Genomic DNA, 21,339 nt, shown 5'->3' with positions numbered 1-21,339 from the left:
TAAGTTGGCTATTGAAAAAGAGTTAAGGGGCTGGAGAGCATTGGCTCTATTACAGAAGACCGAGGTTTCATTCCCAGCACCCACATGGCTGCTTAAAGCCATTTGAGACTCTAATCCTAGGGGATCTAAGGCCCTTTTCTGACCTCCGTGGGCACCAGGCATGCATGTGGTTCACAAACGTACATACAAACAAAATGCCCATATGCATAAAATAACTAATAATGATAATAATTAATAATAATGATGGTTTTTAAAAGAAAAGGTTTGAATTTTTATTTCTGATTTTCTCACTGACCAGCCCTTTAATAATTTTTGTAACCTCATAGACTTAACTTTATTCTATTTTATTGTTATTACATTTCTTTCCCTGTATTGCACGAGTTGGGGTGGGAGTGTGTCACAGCACACACATCACAGGAAAGCTTGGGGGAGTCAACTCTCTCTTTCCACCATGGGGGTCCCGGGGATTGAACTCAGGTGAGCGGTTTGATGGCAGGCGCTTTTGACTGCTGAGCTGTCTCACTAGTCTAATTTATCCCTGTACTTGCCTCCATCCGTTGGAATGCTGGACTAAGTTTTGGCATATTATTTTTGCTGTTATATCAGATATATATATGGATATATATCTGATGGGGGTATTAACTTTCCATTGCTGTGACAAGCTACCTGAGAAAAACTAACTTAAGGAAGGAAGATTTCTTTGGGCTCATGGTTTCGAAGGTTTTGCTCCAGGACCACCTTGCTTCACGCTTTAAAGCAGGGAAGAGCAGAGCATCAGAGCGGGAGGAGGCTATGATGGTGGCTACTTCTCACCCTAAGAAACAAGGGAGAGAAGAAAAACCAGGAGCCAGAAACCATACTCTTAAGAGGCATACCCCACCCCCACCCCATGGCCCTGCTTCCTCGAGCTTGGTCCATTCAGCTGTTCTCAGGTGTGCATCTCCATTGATGAGGCTGACACCGTTGCGATCCAATCACTTCTCAACACATCCTTGAGCTGGGGACCAACACTAGGGTATGACCTGGCTTCCTGTGCGCCTGTGACCGTGCTCGGCTATCCATAAACTCGTGTCCTTTTTGTATTCCTCAGGTTACCCATCCGAGAATCCACATGCCTTAACAGTCAGCCCTTTTAAAGCGTTCTCTCCTCAGCCACCAAAGTTTTTCAAACCCCTAATGCCTGTAAAAGAGGAGCATAAGAAAAGGACAGCCCTTGAAGCGAGACCTCTCCTAAGCCAGGAGGTAAATGCTTGACTTTTCTGTCCTGTGCCAAACTGAACAAAACAGTGCTGCCTTCAGAGAACAGTGGTTTGCAGTCACGTGTTGGACGCTGCATGCGGACGTGCATGGGTTACGTCACTCTGTGGAGCCCATTCTCAGAAGCCTTTCTCTCAAGCATGCCAGGCGGTGGCAGGAGGTTTTGATGTTGACTGCCACGGTTTTACTTCTCTGCATCAATGGTGTTCCAGTCTTTTATATCTTTCAAGAGAGAAAGTGATGCCCGGCAGATATTTTGAAAACTCGACGGGCCTTTATGTATTTACTTGTTGATAAAAACTAATGATGTGTCTTGCCGCAGAATATGTGCGTTCTGGTCCTATTTCACCAGTAGTTTAACTCTGATCCGTAACATTGGCTGCCGCGTTACTCACACGTAATGAAAGTGTGGTGTCGTTGCTCTTTCTAACATGCACGTAACTTAGTAGATATTTTGGCTGTGATCGTCTCTTGTGTGTGATGCATCTGTGTGTCTTAACCTTTGCAGAGCATGTCTCCATCTCAGGCACATAACCCTGGCTGCATTGTACCCCCGGGAAGCAATGGCAGCAGCATGCCAGTAGAACACAATAGCAAACCTGAGGAGAAGATTGTAAGTTCTGGAATGTTTCCGTCATATTGCCTGGTGGTGGGTTGGAAACCCTTTTGCAATCTGCCTTCCAAATGCTGTCAGAGAAATTAAGACGTGTGGAGCCTTGACTTTACAAATGAAATGTGACTCTTGATAATGACGTTTTGCATGAATTTAACCTTGACCTGTGATTTTTCTCTAAATGTTTATTTAGCTCGTTTTTACATCAGTTTAAGTTTTCTTAGCTAACGGGGGAAAGGCACCTTTGAGGGCTCTGGTCATTATAAAGGAAAGCGTAACACAATCAGTTGAACTAATACCAAAAATCTCTCTGATGTGTCTGTGCGTACTGCCCAGATTCTGAAGTTAATCTACCTAGAGGAATTGCATTTACTTGGCGTAAGTAATCCTGCACTTAGCTGTGGGTGTGTTTGAAAGCTTCTCGTGTTGCTGCTACCAAGATAACCGTGTAGCTTGTAGCCGCTCTGCTGCCATCATCATCAGCCGCATCCCCATCGCTCCAGGTCCCGTAGCTTTTGTTACCTACCCGGCAAAATACAGTCCAACGTGCTTGTTCTCAGCCTGACTTTTAGAGTGGTTTTCAAAGGACTGGAAGGGACAGCTCACACCTGAGATGGAAAGTTCAAGGCCCGCCTGGACTCTAGAGCCAGCTCCTGTCTCTGAGTAAATGAATAAAAATAAAATATTTGAAATGTCATTTCAAGTACCATTATCCCTGGTACTTTTGATTATAAGTTATACCTCAATTTAAAACCAATATTTTTTTTAAAACCTGAAGGTTTGTAAACTTGGAAACTCTGCTTTTACTGTGCTGTGGCTTCCTAGCCTGGGGTGGGGACTGGATGGGACACCAGCCTGGGGCAAGAGGAGGCTGTTTGACGTCCACTGCTGCCTGTGAGCTGATAGGTTGAGCCGTGTGAGGAGTCTCACTCCCAGCTAAGCAGGGCCAGACCCTTTCATGGGTGCATCAGTGTAAGATCCATTAGTCGCATCCACACTGTGCCAACACTAACTGCATCTTCCGCGGGCCCTGCGGCTGGCCTCTTGTCTGCATGCTCAGCTGCTGACTGGGTCATAAAGCAACGCCTCCTCTGCTAACACCGGGGAGGAGGAAAAGGCTTACCCTTCCTTACACGCCCGCTTCTAAGTTCTGTTCATCTGTCCCAGCTTCTGATGGCACAGAGGGTCCAGGCCAGAGACTGCTCCTTTACCACCATGGATCTCAAAGAGCCGTCCGCTCTTACCTCACTGTCTACTGTCTTACTGAGAACTGCTGGGTGCACTCAAAGGGCTGATGGCTCAGCCTTTACCCTCAGGCTGTCTGGCTGTGTGTCTGCCTGGGTCTGTCTGTTGGCTGCCAGGACTCTCACCCCTGGGTTGTATAGACACAAAATTAAAACCGTTTATTTTGGTCCAGCACCCACCAGAGACTGCCAGGTGCTCCTTCTGGTGCTGCCCGGCACACAGAGGTGCACTTCACACAGATGTGCGGTTCACACAGCTTGCCATGGTTACTTCCCTGGCTTTCCTTTAACGAATTTAAAAGAAAGCCCATCCCAGCAGGCAGAGTGGAGGATGGCCCCAGATTCTCTTGACCCAAGACACCTCAAGCAGCCCTTCATTCCTGTGTGACCAAATGCATCACATGTGGGTGCTGCGCAGGGTTGAGTAGTACCTAGTACCCTTTCTGTTGCTGGGATCTGACTTGAGAAAGCTGCCTCTTCTGTCCATGGAGAAACCGCTGCTGTGCATGCACTGTCTCTGGGCTGTTCCACTACTTTGTTCCGTTTGTCAGTTTTCTGGGGTGTTTTGGTAAAGTCTGAGTCCCTTGCTTGTTTGAGCTGGGGTTTTTCTTTTCTTTTCTTTTCTTTTTTTTACTTAAAAGCATTTCTTCAGCAAACTTTCAATCTTTCTTAAATGTTGTAACCATTTAATTCCTACTGAGGTTTTTGGGTTTGTTTTCTGGCACACACTATTCTTCTGTCTTTGGCCTGTTTCCTAGTTGAACTTCTTCCCCTAGACTTCATGGATTCTCAGGTTTCCCCGGGTCAACCTCACCCTTTAGAAATAATTCTTATCTTAATGAGTTTGATACATTTCTACTCATTAAAATAATGGCTGCGTATGTCATCCAGCAAACGGTATTTCAGAAAGATGAAAGTCCTCAAGCCGCTAATCCTTGGCTGAGGATTGCCTCTCCTTGCACAATAAATCATTTGTTAATGGCCAATTGTACTGGCTACTCTTGGGCTTAGAGAATTTCATTATTGTTTGCTAGCTTAAATTAAACAAATAAAGAAGAGTAAAACTTGAAATTCAATTTTCAGTCTAAATATGATGAATCCAGAATCTAAAAATACAAGAAAGGGCAGATGAACAAGACGGTTGATCTGTTCGGGCTCTGTTCTGTGATCAACACCACCACACAGGGAAAGAACATCCCATCCCATCCCATCCCTTATACATTTGGTCAGGGGGTGGGGATCCTTTCCTTTCTTTTCCTAATGCTAGTGATTAAACTCAGTGACTTGCATATGCTGGTGAGTCTTTTACCAAGAGAGCTACACTCCTCCCAGACTGCATTAGTTACTTTTAGTTACTTTTCTGTTTCCTTGACCAAGGCGGCTTAGGAAAGAAAGCATGTAACTTAGGAAAGAAAGCATGTAACTTAGGAAAGAAAGCATGTAACTTAGGAAAGAAAGCATGTAACTGGGCTGACAGTTTTAGAGAGATGGCAGCATGGAGACACATGGCAGGAAGAGCTCAGAGCTTACATCTCAGAGCCTAAGCTGGCCCCTGGTGACCCACCTCCTCCACAAAACCACACCCACAGCCCTTCCCAAGCAGCTCCACCAACTGAGGACCAAGTAGTCAATCATAGTAGCCTATGGGAGCCATTCTCGTTCAAACTACAACACTGCCCCCACCCAGCTTTTAAAATACAATATTATTACATTTATTTAGTTGTACATGCCTGCATATGTGTGGATGTGCCCACGCCACAGCACATGTGTGGAGGTCAGAGGACAACATGTAGGAATTGGTTACCTCTTTTCACCTTGTGAGTCCTGGGGATTGAACTCGGGTCCACCAGCTTGGTGGGAAGTACCTTTACCCACTGGGCCGTCTCACTGGCCCTACTTGAAAAGAAAAGAGGTAGTTCATTTAAAAGCATCCAAAGATTAGGATACAAGAGTACTTGTATCCTAACTGAACCTGATGGCACACACCTTTACTCTCATCCCTGGGGAAGTAGAGGCAGGCTGATCTCTGTGAGTCAAGGCCAGCCTGGTTTATGCTGCAACTTCCAGGCCACCCAGGGCTGCACTGGGAAACCTGGCTCAAAACAAAACAAAAGATACAAAGGTAAGGTGAGTGTTTTCCTTGCCAAAGATTTTGTTTCCTTAATTTCAAAAACTTTATCATTGGTATTTGATACTTACCTTTTTTGAGATTGCTGATTTCTACAGCTAATTTATATTTCCCCCACCTTTGGAAGAGTTCTAAGGATTGAACCCACGGCCTTGTGTGCCCTAATCATGTGCCACCGAATGTGCCTCCAGTTCTCAGTTAAACAATTTAAAACTTTGAAAATTCACTTTTAAGTTGAAGTGACAGAAAAAAATACAAAAAAATACTAACTTGTTTTATTAAGCCAGAGTCTCATGTAGCCCAGGCTAGCCTCAAAGTCACTATGTAGCCCAGAAAGATCTCAAAATCACTATATAGCCCAGGCTGGTCCCAAAATCACTAAGTAGCCCAGGCTCACCTCAGTGTCACTATTTAGCCCAGGCTGGTCTCAAAGCCACAGCCCAGGCTGATCTCAAAGTCACTATATAGCCCAGACTGTTTTTAGAGTCACTATGTAGCCCAGGCTGGCCTCAGTGTCACTATTTAGCCCAGGCTGGTCTCAGAGTCACTATGTAGCTGAAGATGATCTTTAACTTCCGATCTTCCAGCTCCAAACTTCTGAGTGCTTGAGTCTAAGCCTGTGCCACCACACCTGGCTTATGCAGTGCTAGAGATCAGACACATGCTAGGCAGGGACAATACCAGCTGGACTATGCCCCCAGCCCTAGTCAACTATATTTGGGGGTATTTAAATCTCGTAAGTTTATGAGATACAAAAGAAAATATTACTATAAAATTCAACATATGAAATTTATATCTGTATTGGAATAGCCATCTGCCACATTTTGGTGACCTCCCCTTTGTCTCATCTAAATAATATACCCACCCCCTGTGCATCCTTAATGAGGAAGACAGATGTTTGCATCCTGGGTTTCTACAGATGTTTGGGTAAGGGGGAAAATAAAGCTGCTTCTGTGATTTCTAAGTTAGTGGAGCTCAGGACTAGTCTTGGAATAAGGACTCACAGGTATACCTTACTGAAGGAGGGACCATGTCCCTTCTCAGCATCTGTGTTCCCAGCCCTCAGGACAGCAGAAGGCATGCAGGGGGAGCTTGCCAGATAGTTCTTCGGTGTCCTCTTCTGACCTGCTCAGGCGTCAGGCACTCACATGGTACACGGATATACTTGCAGACATACATAGCACACACATATATAAAATAAACAGACAAACAAATTTAAATACTTACAGATTTTTTAAAACAAAATAAATGTGTCATTTGTTTGACAGAGACTGAGTTGTTCTCCCTTTTGTATTCTGACTATCTTTGCCAGTTCCCAAACTACTCAATGCTGGAGAATTCTCTTGCATTCACTCTCTGCCTTCCTTGCTTTCTAGCCAAGCCTCTCTCTGCTTCTCAAAGACCCAGGAAATCAGTAATTGATGAACTGTTAGCATGTTTCTGTGTCACAGCATTTAGTGAAATACTGAGTGCAGGGTTCTGAGCTTTGCGCAGACCTTGTAAAGGAGTTCAGAAATCCCCCTGAGGGCCTGGATCTCCTGCTCTCTGCTTCCCTGGATTGAAGATTGTCAGCCCAAACAAAGGAGTCCACTCCTCTGCCGCAGGCAGACTATGCCTCTGCTCACTGACTGAGAAGAGGGGAAAATGATGCAGCTAACATTTGCCCTCCATCCAGTTCCTTTCCTTAAACCAGAGGCAGATGGCCTTCCAATGAGCATTGAGTAGATGCAGAAGAAATAAATGCATATTCCTGCTAGGCAACAGTGGGTTTGTATTCACAAGTCTCTGAGAATAAGATACTTACTGCCATAGATGACAAGATTTGACTATTATTTGACTACTTAAGAAAGAGAGGCTAGGTCCAGTGGGGGATATATACCCATAGTTCCCTGCTCTCTGAGGTAGAGGGAGGAGGACTGAGCAGTCAAGGCCAGTCTCAATGACGTGGAAAAAATGGAATGAAGGGAGGGAGAAAAGGAACAGGGGGATGGGAATGCCTTTACTAGCAGTGAAGTATGTCTCAATCAGACAGTTGCTATAAGGAGTTAACAACTGGCTTTGGCTTCCTTTCTGTAGGACTCCGAAGAGGAGGAAAATGAGCTGGAAGCTATTAACAGGAAGCTGATGCACCCACAGCCTTATGTGCCCGTGGAGTTTGCTGACTTCAGTGTTTACAACGCCAGCTTGGAGAACAGGGAGTGGTCTTCTAAAGCGGGCCTGACAGACTCAAGTGTCTTGGAGAAAGCCGTGTCTCGGAGCCCAACCACCAGCAGCCTCACCAGTGGCTACTTCTCCCACAGTGCCTCCAATGCCACTCTGTCTGACATGGCAGTCCCTTCCAGCGACAGCTCGGACCAGCTAGCCCTCTCCACCAAGGATTCTGAGTGTAGCGAGCACTCTGGACCAGCACTTACGCCTGACTTCAAACCAGCTTCAAATAAAGAGCCTACCGAAGTAGAAAGAGGCTTGGGGAAGGATCAGACAATCACCGTGCCACGCGAGGAAAACAGTGCCTTACCCAAGGGGAATGCGTCGCCCCAGAGCATCCCTAAGATAAATTCCAGAATGCCATGCAGGACTGCTTCATGTTCAGAACTGGATGCTGGCCCCAGCAAAAATGGCCAACTAGCCAGAGAATTCTGCCCAGGAGAGGTGACTGTAGAACACACTACAAACATATTGGAGGACCATTCCTTCACAGAGTTCATGGGTGTGTCTGATGGCAGAGACTTCGATGGTTTGACAGGTTGCTCTGTTGGAGAGCCCTCTGGTAGAACGGATCTACCAAATGAAACAACAGACCATAAAAGTGTCCCAGATGGACCCCCAGATGCTGACCAGCTGCATTCCAAGATAGATAAAGAGCAGGTAATCATTCCTAGAGGTGGCCCTTTGGGTTCTCAGTGAACTCAGCTTACAAACCACCACTCACCAAAGCTGTTCACCACAGTGAGATTCGCAGGAGAGCTTCACATGACCTCTGTGATTCGGAAGATGGGTCCACTGCAGAGCAAGCTCCCAACTTGTCCTGCTCGCCTGCTGCATGACCATAGCCCTGGTTTGGGAACCAAAGCAGAACCATAGCTCTTGGGTTTTGTGGTTACTGTTGTTTTCTTATTGGAAAACGGTTGGTTGGCAGATGGGCTGTGTCAGACTCGAGAGTTAATCTTCATGTTTGTTCCCCTCGAGTGTTTATTGGTTAACTCAAGGCAATCTGGTGCCATCTACCATAGTTCATCAGTTCAGTTCTGTGATTCCTTTGGCTGTCACAGTCTCCATTAGATCATGAGGACCTGAGGTCAGGTGTGCAACACCCATGGAAAAGCCAAGCAGAGTGGTTTTCCTCTGTAGCTCCAGTTCTTCACAGCAAGGTTGAGCAGAAAGATGGATCTCAGGGTCTTGCTGGCTGGTCAAAACATCAAGTTCCGGGCCAGGCGGTGGTGGCACACGCCTTTAATCCCCAGCACTCGGGAGGCAGAGGCAGGCAGATCTTTGTGAGTTTGAGGCCAGCCTGGTCTACAAGAGCTAGTTCCAGGACAGGCTCCAAGGCTAAAGAGAAACCCTGTCTTGAAAAACCAAAAAAAAAAAAAAAATCAAGTTCCTAGTTCACTGAGGTCCTGTCTCAAAAATTAAGGTGGTTAGCTACATGTCATTAATCTCAGCACTCTGGAGGTAGAAACAAGTGGAACTCCATAAATTCAAGACCAATCTGATTTACATATGAAGTTCCAAGACGGCCAGGGCTACATAAGATTCTGTCACAATGCAAGCAAACAAAATGAGTTCAAGGGTAGGGATAGAGGAAGACACATGACCTCCACCTTCCATGTAGCATTCATTGGTGTGCATGTACACACACACACACACACACACACGAGAACAGTGGGCTGGATTAGGATAGCTCAGGGGTGTTCAAGACTTTGAGTTGTGTCTCAGAAAACATTATCAGTAAATGTGAGAAACACACACTTTTCAGAGATGTTACAATATGAGTAAAACCCACCAGTTTTCAGAGTGGAATTGGCCTTTTAAACCTTGGTGCCCTCAGGTGGAAAGGCGCTGCTTCCAGAGCAGTTAGTTGAACTTTGGGCTCTGGATGATTTCAGCGTTGTTTAATTTTCATACTGGAGCAAACTGGGTTTCCTTAAGGAAAAGTAGATTACAGAGATAGATTTTCAGCTGCTAAGCGCTCTGTTCCTGAGGACTGCCATTTCTTCCCACTCACGTTTCCTTTTTCATCCCACGCCTGTGTAAACTATAGGCTCAGCACAACAGTTTGCCAGGCAGGAGAGAGGCACCGATGCCTGGTGAGGGAAGATAGGACAGCCACACCCATGGTGCCACTCCTGGTTTTGCTGAGACCCTGTCTCTGTCAGTGTTTTTCTCCGTGCAAGGCTCCAAACAGTGCTCTCAGCAATTCTGTGGCTCCTACTGGCCTGGAACGCTGGAGTTCAGAGACTGTCTGCCTCTGCCTCCAGAATGCTAGACTATAATCTAGAAGCCCTATGCCTGGGAAAGGGAAGTCTGTTAAAGTCCGAAAGGTCTTCCCCTGTGTAAGAATGCTAGCAGCAGGGAACATAGACGGAGAAGTTCATTGTTCTTCGTTATTGCAAGCCAGTGTGACTTTGCGCCAAGTCCTCCATGCCTTTCACACTGATCTTAAAGCCTGTCTGAGTTTTTTCTTCTTCTCTGTTTCATTTGTTGTTGTTGTGATTCTCTGTTTTGTTTTGTACTGTTTTGAGACAGGGTCTCTAGCCCAGGCTGGTCTTCAATTCCCTGGCTGCAAAGATGACCTCACACTTTTAATTGTCCAGCCTGCACCTGTCCCGTGCTGGGATTACAGGCGTGCGTGACCACCTACCATTTATACTATGCTAGAGATGGAACCCAGGGCTTCATGTGTGCTAGGTGATCCCTCTACCAGCTATTCTGCATCACCAGCCTTGTTTGTTTTGCTCAGTTTGTTAGATCTGAATTAGGTTTCCTTCTCAGTTCTAAATACTCACTAGAGGACTATAGAGAAGCCAGATGAAACCCTCAGGAATTACTCCACCCACAAGGCTCTACTTCGTAAGGGGTGGGGCAGGGGACACGAAGTTTGCTCAGACCCCAGGGGTAACATCCAAAGAGAATGTCCGAGGTCCCATTGTGAGAAGCCTGGCCTGTTGAAGAGGAAAGAGATGCTGTAGTCTTTGCTGTTTTGCCCTGATGGATCGGAACACAACAAGAAGAGTTTCATTGTGAAATATTCCAGAAAATTGAGTCCTTGCTGAAGAGCTTGGTTTCAATGTGTAATATAAGCCACAGGTGGTGACAGTCACACATCTGCAGTCCCACAACGCAGGGGACTGAGGCAGAAGGGCTGCATAGTGTTCAAGACAAGCCAGGACTACAGTGTGAAACCCTGTCCCCACAATTCTAAAATAAATATTGTACAGAAGTGTTGGTTGCATTAGAATAATGGCATTATGGCATAGAAGCGCTCTCTCTCTCTCTCTCTCTCTCTCTCTCTCTCTCTCTCTCTCTTTCTCAGATAGGGTCTCTCTCTTGGCTGTCTTGGAACTCACTACATTGATCTGGTTGGCTTCCAGCTCACAGAGAGGTCCTACCTTCTGCTCCCGAGCTCTGGAACTAAAAGTACATTCTACCACACTCAACTGGCCATTCCTTTATTTCAGAAAGAATTCTGTGTGCCTGAGGAAATGGCTCAGCTGGTAAAAATGCCTACTGCATACGCATAAGGAATTGACCTTGTAAACCCAGCGCCCACTTACCAAGTCGAACCTGGAGGAGCATACCTCTAATCCTAGCACGCTGGAGACAGAGGCAGCATCGCTCCTGTAAACTGGAGGCCAGCCTGGTCTACATAATGAGTTCCAAGGAGGGCTACAGAGTGAGACTCTGTCTCAATAAATAGGGTGAAATTCTACGAGGAACACCGGACACCAAACTCTTACCTCCACACACACCCGTGTACAAGTGCATGTGCAAATACCACACAAAGGACAAAAAGTATTTGACTCTATGGTTTCTGCTATGTTGGAGTTGGCTATGATTGCAGTGTAACCTGGGTCTAGAGCCTCTTGAATGCTTGGCAGCTGCTCTACCCATGAACTACAACCCCTGTTTGTATACTAATCTTACTAAGTTGTTTTGACAACATGAGTCTATTGAAGAGCTGGAGACATGGCTCAGAGGGTACAAAAAAAAAAACATACTAAATATGCAAGCATAAGTGTTGGAGCTTGAGTCCCCAGAACCCATATAAAAGCTAGGCATGGCTGGGTAAGTCTATAATCCTAATATTGAGGGGCAGAGACCGGCTAGCTGGCCTGTCTAAATTAGTTTCAGATTCACCTGTTAGGAACTATGCAGGGGGAGAAATAAATCAAAGAGTGATAGAATGAGACACTCAGTATTCTCTGGCCTCATCATACACAGGCTTATGAAGAATACACATGTGTACACACACATATATCATAAATACACATATGCAGCAACAGCTGTTTAAAAGGCTGAGAGTGTCGCTTGATGGCCTAGTGTTTGCTGAGCATGCATGAGATCCTAGGTTCAACTCCAAGTACTTGCGTGGTGGTGGCACATGTATTTAATCCCAGCAGTTGGGAGGCAGAGGCAGGTGGATCTCTTGAGTTTAAGGCCAGCCTGGTCTACAAAGCTAGTGCCAAGCTAGGGCTGTTACACAGAGAAACCCTGTTTCGGAGGGAAAAAAAAATCAACTTCCAAGTACTTAAGGGATATAAAAGAAAACCAAAAGTCTATTTGGGAACCTTTTTTCTCTAAAATTGTTTTCCTTCAAATGATGAAATTACTAAGAACATGGATCACTTTCTACAGGCGCTTCACCCAATTCTGAGATTCCATAATAAATTCGGTCAGAAAGCCCCTGAGAGGATGGCCCTGTGTGGGGGTAGGGAAATGGGGACAAGGAGCTTGGACTCATCTCCCTCTGTGTTCCAGGAAACCACGGCCACATGGTAGGAGACAGCCATGCATCTGAGGGCCACAGCTCGGCAGCTTCCCCACTCCCACCCTGGGACAGTCCACGCCCCCTCTGTGACGACTCAACACGACCTCAGACCAGCATTGGGGGAGCCTGGCACTTCCCCTCCCCAGTGGGAGAAGCAGCACTTTGTTCCGTGGCGAATCACAGCCTCTGCTCTTTCCAGAAAGGAGGAGACCCGAAATCTCGGCTTACCTGTGTGGCAGTATTTGTCGTTTGCACTTCTCACATGCTCCCCACTGTGTAGAGACCTCCACAGACTCAGACTTTATTCTTGTACATTTTTAATCAGTTCTTAACTGCAGACTCTGGAGTCGATGCTCTGATTTGTCTTTTTATAAATAATATATATTATGTATGTGAATTGTGTATCTATGGTATGTCTGTTCGGAGACATAGCTGCACACTGAAATGCAGATAAGTGATTTGTCAAAAATCACAAGGTACTGGACTTTGTTACAAAGCGACCTGATGACTGCTTTGACACGAGCAGATGAAAAAAAAACTATTTTATTATCTAAGAATGAGGTTCTAAATCCCTCTTTATAGAGAAGGTTGCCGGCGCTGTTCTTTATGACCAAAGAACTCCTATGAGACTGACCGTCTTTGCTGTCCACTCTGTTTTGTGTGAGTATATAATCTCACTTCCAGTCTGGTGCCATACTACCCTTGGCTACCCAGCCATGTGCTGCCCCGTCCCCTGTCCCATTTCCTAAGCACACTGAGAAATCTCACAGCTATAACCTTTGGTCTTCCACCTAGCCTGATACCTGCTGACTTGATATTGACCGTGGACAATGGCTGGGCTCCTGCTCTAGCCTAGCATTTCCTATACCCTGTTCAGCCCATCTAAGCAGGCAGAATACGCAGGGCAGTATTACAACAAGCAAACCCAAAGCTGTACCAAGTGTGGAGGAGGGGCACTGGGGGAGGAGTCTCGGTTTGGGGCTTCTCATTATCACTTTGTTTCAGATTGGTAAATTCCATTGTGGTGTGGTTTTGCCATGTTGCTTGCTTCCAGAAAATGATGACGAGGTGGATCGAGCTATCAAATTCATAGGTTTGCATGTCACCTCAATTGAAGGGGGATTGGATACGGACCACTCCGTCGTTGTATTTTTCATTTTCAAACTCTCCTGCAACCAGAGACATTGTAGGATTGTGTGTGGAAATTTTTACAAAAATATTTTATGTACTTATTCTGCAGATGCCTGTGCAGTGGACCTCCATGTACAGCTACATATGTGTTGTGAGAGAAAGGGAGGCATGTGTGCGGCCTGCTGTACTTTTGTTAAATCCTTAGTGTTGGTGAGGGCGATGCGGGAGATTTTATTGAAAAGCTGCTGTTTTGTGTGTATAGTGAGCTGACTGTAGTGTTTCACTATCTTCTGTTTAAAACAAAAAGAGAAGCTGTAATTTATATTCCCTTTCAACTTTATTGTATTTAATTGGTACAGATTTGTGTGTGTTTTAGAATACAAACTGTCTAATTCAGATTTTAAAGCTCTGAGTGTCTGTTCTTTATAGCATTACCATGGGGTGGGGTCAGAGTTTAGTGGATAAAGTGTTGGCTGTGCAAGTCTGGGGACCTGAGTTCAATACCCAGAACCCACATTTTTAAAGACAAAAAGCTGGGCATGGTGGTGCATGCTTGTAATCTCAGTCCTGGGGAGGCAGCGATAGGTGGGTCCCTGGGGCTCACCGACCACCCAGTTAGTCTAATCAGTGAATCCCAGACCAGTGAGAGATTCTGCCTCAAAAAGTAATGTCTCAGATGATGTCTGAGGATGGCACCAAGGTTGTCCCCTAGGCTATATACCCATGCATGCCATTAGGTTCAAGTCCATTTATTGTGCTTGCATGCATACACACCACACTGCTAAGGTGTCGGGGGCCTGCTAACATTTATTAATGTATTGAGGGCTTAGTGTCACCGAGATACTGTCCTAGGCACATTTGATGTTTACTTTGATCTTACCTGACAGCACCGGACCTGTGGGCACCAGAGTTGTTAAGTGTTGGGTCCATGGAGAGCCAAGGCAGAGAGGTTGACAATGGGTTTGTGGCAAAGCTGGGGTTCAAGCCACATTTCTGCTGCCCTCTTCCCTTTGTGGTCTGCCTGATAGCATGACCTGGAAGGGCTCAACTTGAAGAGGGCAGTCACAGGAGACAGCAGTGTGTGCTGCAAGCTGCCAACTGGCCAGCAATCCCGGGACCTTCTGGAGCAGGTAGGGCACGAATTGTCTCCAAACAAATCTTGACAACAAATGGTAGGCCTGGCCACCTATGGACCAACGCTAACGACGCCCTTGCCGAGTCTTTATAGGAAAGCAGGTTTTTTGACGTTTCCAGGAAATGAAGACAACATTCTCTACACCAACAAGGGCCTTGTATGGACTTCCAGGAGAAAATAGTCTAAGGGAATGGAAAACTCATTGAAATACAGTGAGCTGAGGGGAGATCTGTTAGTAAATGGTGATAACTCAGACAGTTTAGGGGCTTGGAGAGATGGCTCACCCAGGCAAGTGTGTGGTGTTGAAGTATGAAGACCTGAGTTCAGATCCCCAGTGTTCCTGTAAAACAGGCAGGCACAGCAACATTGACTTATGGGAAAAATAATTGTTTATAAAAAATACCTTTAAGAGGGGCTGGGGAGATGGTTCAGTGGTTAAGAGCACTGACTGTTCTTCTAGAGGTCCTGAGTTCGATTCCCAACAACCACATAGTGGCTTACAACCATCTATAATGAGATCTGGTGCCCTCTTCTGGGGTGTAGGCATGCATGTAGCAGCACGTATGCATAATAAATAAATAAAATTTAGAAAAAGATTCATTAATGACAGACAGACATTATCTTTTAAATTATACCTCCCCAAGCAATACTTATTTTAAAAGATGCTAATTGAGCCTTAGAACACTGAGGAGACAACTAGTTACCTATTTATGTGATTAAACTTTATTTAAAAAGTCAAACTGGGGGCTGGAGAGATAGTTTAGTGGTTAAAAGTAGTGACTGCTCTTCCAGAGGATCTAGGTTCAATTCTAAGCACCCACATGGCAGCTCACAACTGTCTATGACTCCAATTCCAGGTGATCTGACACCTTCACACATCCATACAAGTAAAACACCAGTGCACAGAAAATTTTTAAAAAATCATTAAGTAAATTAATGAAAAGTCAAGCTTTTCAGTTGTGTAATGGAAGGATCTCAAAAGATGTGGTTGAACAAGAGTCCTTACTGTCGTTTGGAGCAAATGCCAGCCAGAGCATATGATTCTGGGACCCAGTTTGATAGAAAGATTTCTTATTCATTCACCCCAAACCTCCTACAGGATCAGCGACACTCATCTTTCTGTAATGTGCAGCCCATGTCCCAGATTAAAAACCAAAACTGAAAAAAGCAAGGACAGGCATGGTGACACATGCAAATAATCCCAGCACTCGAGAAGCAGAGGCAGGAGGACCATAGCAAGTTCAGAGTCATCCAGGGCTGCATAGTAAGACCACATCGCAAAAAAAACCAACCAAACCAAAACACTAAATCTGCAATATATTGCAATTCATGTCAGACTTTCTCCTAGCCTAAAGAAAGGCTGCCAGTTCCAACAGCAACAGCCTCTTTAGCAGAAGTCCTGAAGCTCACTGCCCGTTTCCCATGGGGAGGTGAAACCAGAAGATGCCAGGGGAGAGTAAGAGGCAAGATCTGCCCTTTTGCAGAGTCTGGATATGAGTGAAAATGAAAGCCCAAAGTCTAAACTTGATCTGCTTGTCATTTGTCTACTGCTCAGAGGGGAGGGAAAAGGAATACAAGTTTGAGAATCGTTTGTCATTGCTTCCAGGATGAGATGTGTACAGTGTAATGTAACTTCTTAAACACACGCATACCCACATACCGGCATGCATGCATGAATGCACACATGCACACCATGTGTTCTGAGACACTCAACTCTCCCACCACTGTGTATTCTTGATAAAATAGTTCTTTCCTGCCTGGAGGCTCTTTGGGTGCCTGTATCCTTGTAAACTGCCCTCTTAGAGAAGACTGTAGCTTTCCAGAAAACAGAGGCTCTGTCTCAGTCACGAACCTGAGCCTGTAGGCAATAGTTGCCATCTTGGGGTTTTCCCCATGCAGAGAAAGGAATTCTGGGCTCCTTCGTGGGCCTTGTTCTTGAAGATGTTGGGAGACTAATTGATTGGACAATGGATCTTGTGTTGATGCAAAAAACGACAGCTGCCATCTTAAAGGGAATAAAAGATAGTTTATTCTTGGAGCCATTTTGAGGTCACCCCAAATTCCATGTTCCAGCATGAAAGTCATTTTGTGAAGTTTTACAGAACAGAGAAAGTCATAAATCAAGGCAGGTTTAAAATACATTGGTGGGTACATCAGAGAGGCAGGTACAGCAGGAAGAGGGAAGCTTTTCTGTAGACCCAAGATGATATCTTGTGACATTCTTAGACTTGGGGTTGGTGGAAATTAGTGGTCTGTTAATAAATGTCTAAAAGGTTTTTATCTGTTAGTCAAAGGATGTTAGCTCAGACTCGGAGGTGGGCAAGGAATGTCTGATCCAGAGGGCTAGAACTAGCCCAAGATAAGGTAACCAGCCTTTGGACCTTCAACATTCCAGTCTCTCCACAATACTGAAATTCTAATCAGTCACTCAGTCTCTGTAATGACAGCTTCATTTTAGGAATTCTCATTCATAGTTGGAAAAAGTAATATTTAAAAAGGTGAGTCTTGAAAAATCTCCTGGAGACTATATTAGATTAACTTGGCAATTAAAAAGTTGTTTTAGGTTTATCATACTATTAACCACCTGACCTCACTATACCCCCTAATGCCTTGAGCTGTTTAGATTTTTGTTTACTTGGTTTTTGTTTGTTTGGTTGGTTGGTTTTTTTGGGGGTGTGTCTCTCTATGTAGTCCTGGCACTCACAGATCCTCTTACATCTGTCTCCCCTGGAATTAAAGGTGTGCACCACCATGTCTGGCAAAGCTATTTAGATTTTAACACCTGGAAATGGTAGCTATGACAACCGAAGCAGTTATTTGGGGCTTTGTGTCCCAAACTCCTGCCCAAAACATGGAGATGCTGTTTTTATTTTTATATTTATTTATTTATCTGTATGTATGTATCTGTACATGTATGCTAGAGCATGTATGTGGAAGTCTGAGGACATTTATGGAAGTCATTTCTCTCCTATCATGGATTCTGGGCTCAGACTCATATCCTCAATTTGGTGACAAATACTTCTACCCATTGAGCCAGCTTACTTGCCTGAGATTTTCTGAAATTTCTCTCTATTTCAGGCATGATACTCAAGTTTATAATGCTCCCATATGAGAGACTGGGGTCGAAGAGTGTTAAGATGTGTGAGTCAGCTTGGGGTACATGAGAGGGTCAGTCAAGCTAGGGCTACAGAGTTTACTTGGTTTTTACTTGATGAGCTGGATGTGGTGGCCCACGACTTTTATCCCAGCACTTGGGAGGCAGAGGCAGAAGGATCTCTGAGTTTGAGGCCAGTCTGATCTACTGAGCAAATTCCAGGACCATCAGTCAGGGAGGGCTACATAGAGAAACCCTGTCACAAAACACAGAGTTGGGGGGAGGGAGAGAGGGAGGGAGGGAGTTGTATGTCACTATCTGACTAGTCCAGGAAGTTTGAAGATCAACAAATCCAATTTCCTGGATTCTTTTTTTTCAAGATAGGGTTTCTGTGTAGCCCTGCTTGTCCTGGAACTTACTCCATGGACCAGGTTGGCCTCAAACTCAAGATATTCCCTCTGTCCCTGCCTTCCTGGTGCTGGGATTAAAGGTGTGTGCCACCACTGCCTGGCCAATTTTCTGAATTTTTAATACCTTTTTTTAAAGTGAGCAAATAAAGTTACAGATCTGCGTGGCTGGTTCAAAAAGGGTTACCTCACCGACTCAGCATAATCTACGCAGCATGTGGTTAACCACAGATATGGCAGGCCTACTGAGTTAGCACCAGAGTTAGAATATTAAGCCGCAACTACTGTCGAGCGAGAGAAACTGCCCGACAAGGAGGATGTGAACGCTAACTTCCCTACCGCTTGCTCTCAGGGCTACCTCACTACAAAGATGGCAGTTTACCTGCATTTTATGTTGCTCCTTGTGTGTGCTGTGTGGGAGGTTTGTAACCACTGCAGTATATTAGTGATGTGGTGGATTGTACTTGGGTTATTGGCTCAATGCAACAATTAACATAATCGTATACAATTCGTTTTGCGTTTGAAACAATGTCTCACATATCCTAGGCTGACTCCAAACTCACTGTGTAGCCAGGAATGATCTTGAACTTCTCTGATCCTTTTGCCTCAACTTCCCCAGTGCTAAAATTATGGACATGTGCTGGGGACCAAACCCAAGGAATCATGCATGCTAAGAGAGCGCACCTCTCTGCCCAGTCTCATCTTACACAATTTCTGTGGATCTAGAAGGCAAAGGTGTATAAGCCTGAGTTCTGGCTCAAGTCTCATGGAGTTACCATCAGCCTCAGTTTTCTGAAAGGTTGTGTAGGAGGAGGATTTTTTTGTGTGTGTGTGTGAATGGGTGTTTTGCCTGCATGTTTGTCTGTGTGAAGGTGCCAGATCCCCTGGGACTGGAGTTACAGACAAATGTGAGCTCACATATGGGTCCTCTGGAAATAACAGCCTGTGCTCTTAACCTCTGAGACCTCTCTCCAGGCCCAGAACAAGGACTAAAGTGTTTTCTGTAGTAGGATGAGAGTCAGAGTTTGGTTCCCAAAATCCACACTTTAAAAAAAAAAAAAGTGGGCCAGAGAAGCAGTGAGTTTCAGGCCAATGAGAGAGCTTGTCTCAAAGAACAAGACAGAAGACTGCAGAGGAAAAACACCCAAGGTTGTACTCTGCCATATACAGAGAGAGACACAGACAGACAGACACAGAGAGAGACAGACACAGAAGAAAGACAAAGCGACAAAGAAAGGTCTATAAAACAGTTCAGTTTCTAACCAAGGGCTCACAGGGTGAGATCTGCTGATAAAATCTCCTTGAAGTGGAAATTCCTGGAGGCTGAGTCCTGGAGCAGCCCCCAGGCTCACCAGGGAGTAGTAGCCCAAAGCAAACTGTCTGGTGTAGCCTTCTTTAGGATCAGTCAGTCTCCAGAGGGAATAAAGCCCAAACAGTTTACAAGCTTGGAGGGGAAGCAAAGAGATTCCTATGTAGGCATGGGGCTGGCCTAAGAGAACTTCCTCTGTTCTTTTAGCTTATTAAGTCTGTGATTTCTTTGGTACCTTCATCTCTATAGTAACCTTTCAGAGAAAAATCATCCTGCCTAGGAGAAGGCTCTTCTTTATTCATGACAGCGGAGAGCACCGTAGACAGCCAGCTCAGTTATGACTCTTCCCGATCAACCCACTTGCAAGAGACCCTGGTGCTTTATCTGTGTTAGATGAAAAGATACATTCCCAATAGCTTAAGCCAAATAGTCCTTCAAATATAATAAGATATTAGCCTACGTCTCCATCTCTATCTCCCACTCAACCTGCACCCCTCCCTTTCTAGCCCTTGACTTTATTTAATAATGCAAAGTATTCTGATGTCACAATAACACTACCTGAGCTGCTGGTTCGAGTTAATAAACATAACTGATCTCTGTCAATATCAACAACCTTCCCCAGGGGTGAGTCTTCCCAGCCGTGGCTTGTGAATGGTTTTCAGTTAGTGTATCCTCCCCCTCACTTCCCCCACTCCTCCACCCCACCCCACTTCCCCACGCATCAGTCTAGACGAACTCCTGTGAATTTCAAAGAAACACAGAATTCCCAATCTCCCAATCAAACAGGGGCTTGGGGAGAGACATGACCAGCCTGGTGTACCTGACCTAGCTAGAGTTTCAGGAGGCGGGCAGGCTCAAACCGAGAGGAGGCCTAACACAAACTCAAGCAAATGAACACAAGTAATCTAAAAACAGCCTTATTTTGTAATTTAGCTACTTTAGGGACAGATTTTACTTGCTAGACTCATTTCTCTTAGGAGTTTTCAAAACTGGAGTAAATTGGATATATACGTGCAGACAATTTTCCCTCAGAATGAAACAATGTTTCTGTCTCTAGGGAATATTTTCAGATGTGACATAGGTATTCTTTAGTTATTGGTAATATATTTGGCTCAGGGAGCCAGACATGGTGGCACATATCTATACTCCCATTGGTGTAGGAGGCTGATTGATAAGTTCAGGCTATGCCTGGGCTACGCAGCAAGTTTAAAGCCAGCCTGAACAAGTCACTGAGAGTCTGTCTCAAAACAAAACAAAACAAAACAAAACAAAAAAGTACAGGAGTTGGGGGTTGAGGAGACAACTCTGAGTTTGGATCCCCAACAGCTATGTAAAAAGCCAGGAGTGGATGTATGTGCCTATAATCTTAGCTCTGGGAAAAAAGAGACAGGATGGAGCCTAGGGCTCACTGGCCAGCTAGTCTTGCTGAATCAGTGAATCCATATTCTGTGAAAAGCTCTGTCTCAGAAAATAAGGTAGGGAGCAATAGAGGAAGATAACTGTACACACATGTGCAAGCACACATACAAATATATACACACATATGCTGCATACAAGCAAACATGTAGGTGGAGTTTTCCTTTCCCACAGCCACTTTCAAATAAATATACTGAGGCTTATATTAATTCTAAATGCTTGGCCAATAGATCAGGCTTATTACTAACTAGCTCTTACATTTTAAGTTAACCTATATTCTTTATTTACACGCTGCCATTTGTGGTACCTTTATTAACATGACACATTCATCTCCTTCTCCTTCTGCTTGTGGCTAGCAACTCCAGACTCCTCTGACTCTGCCCTTCTTCCTCCCAGCATCCTCTTAGTCTGGTTTTCTCACTTAACCCCCTCCTTCCCAGCTATAGGCCAGTGAGTTCTTTATTAGCTGGTGAGATTAATACATATTCATAGTGTACAAAAAGTTTTTCCACAGCACACGCATGGGTGCGTGCATGCACATACACACATACACACACGCGCGCACACACATGCACACTCACATTATGGAGCCAATGAGACAGCTCATTGGGTGAAGA

At 45.0% G+C, this 21,339-nt stretch overlaps 1 protein-coding gene across 5 annotated transcripts in view; it reads left to right on the top strand.

Annotated features, from left to right (window-relative positions):
- The window catches only part of Kif13a (kinesin family member 13A), a 181,374-nt gene extending 167,608 nt beyond the window's left edge, over positions 1 to 13,766 (top strand). For 2 of the 5 annotated variants that reach the window (XM_048460492.3, XM_048460410.3), the window contains 4 exons: positions 1,091 to 1,242; positions 1,766 to 1,870; positions 7,319 to 8,110; positions 12,221 to 13,766. In XM_048460492.3, the coding sequence (XP_048316449.3) occupies positions 1,091 to 1,242; positions 1,766 to 1,870; positions 7,319 to 8,110; positions 12,221 to 12,241 (1,070 nt within the window). In that variant the 3' untranslated portion in view covers positions 12,242 to 13,766. Of the gene's footprint in view, positions 1 to 1,090; positions 1,243 to 1,765; positions 1,871 to 2,206; positions 2,249 to 7,318; positions 8,111 to 12,220 lie in introns of all 5 variants that reach the window. The other 3 variants (XM_048460641.3, XM_048460568.3, XM_085699449.2) reach the window with 2 other exon arrangements.
- Positions 13,767 to 21,339: the final 7,573 nt, after the last annotated feature.

The sequence above is a fragment of the Myodes glareolus genome, chromosome 14 (assembly GCF_982192425.1).
Source record: "Myodes glareolus chromosome 14, mMyoGla1.1, whole genome shotgun sequence".
In the NCBI taxonomy this organism is placed as follows: Eukaryota; Metazoa; Chordata; class Mammalia; order Rodentia; family Cricetidae; genus Myodes; species Myodes glareolus.
The sequence above is the reverse complement of the archived record's forward strand: the minus strand, read 5'-3'. Positions and strand labels throughout refer to the sequence as shown.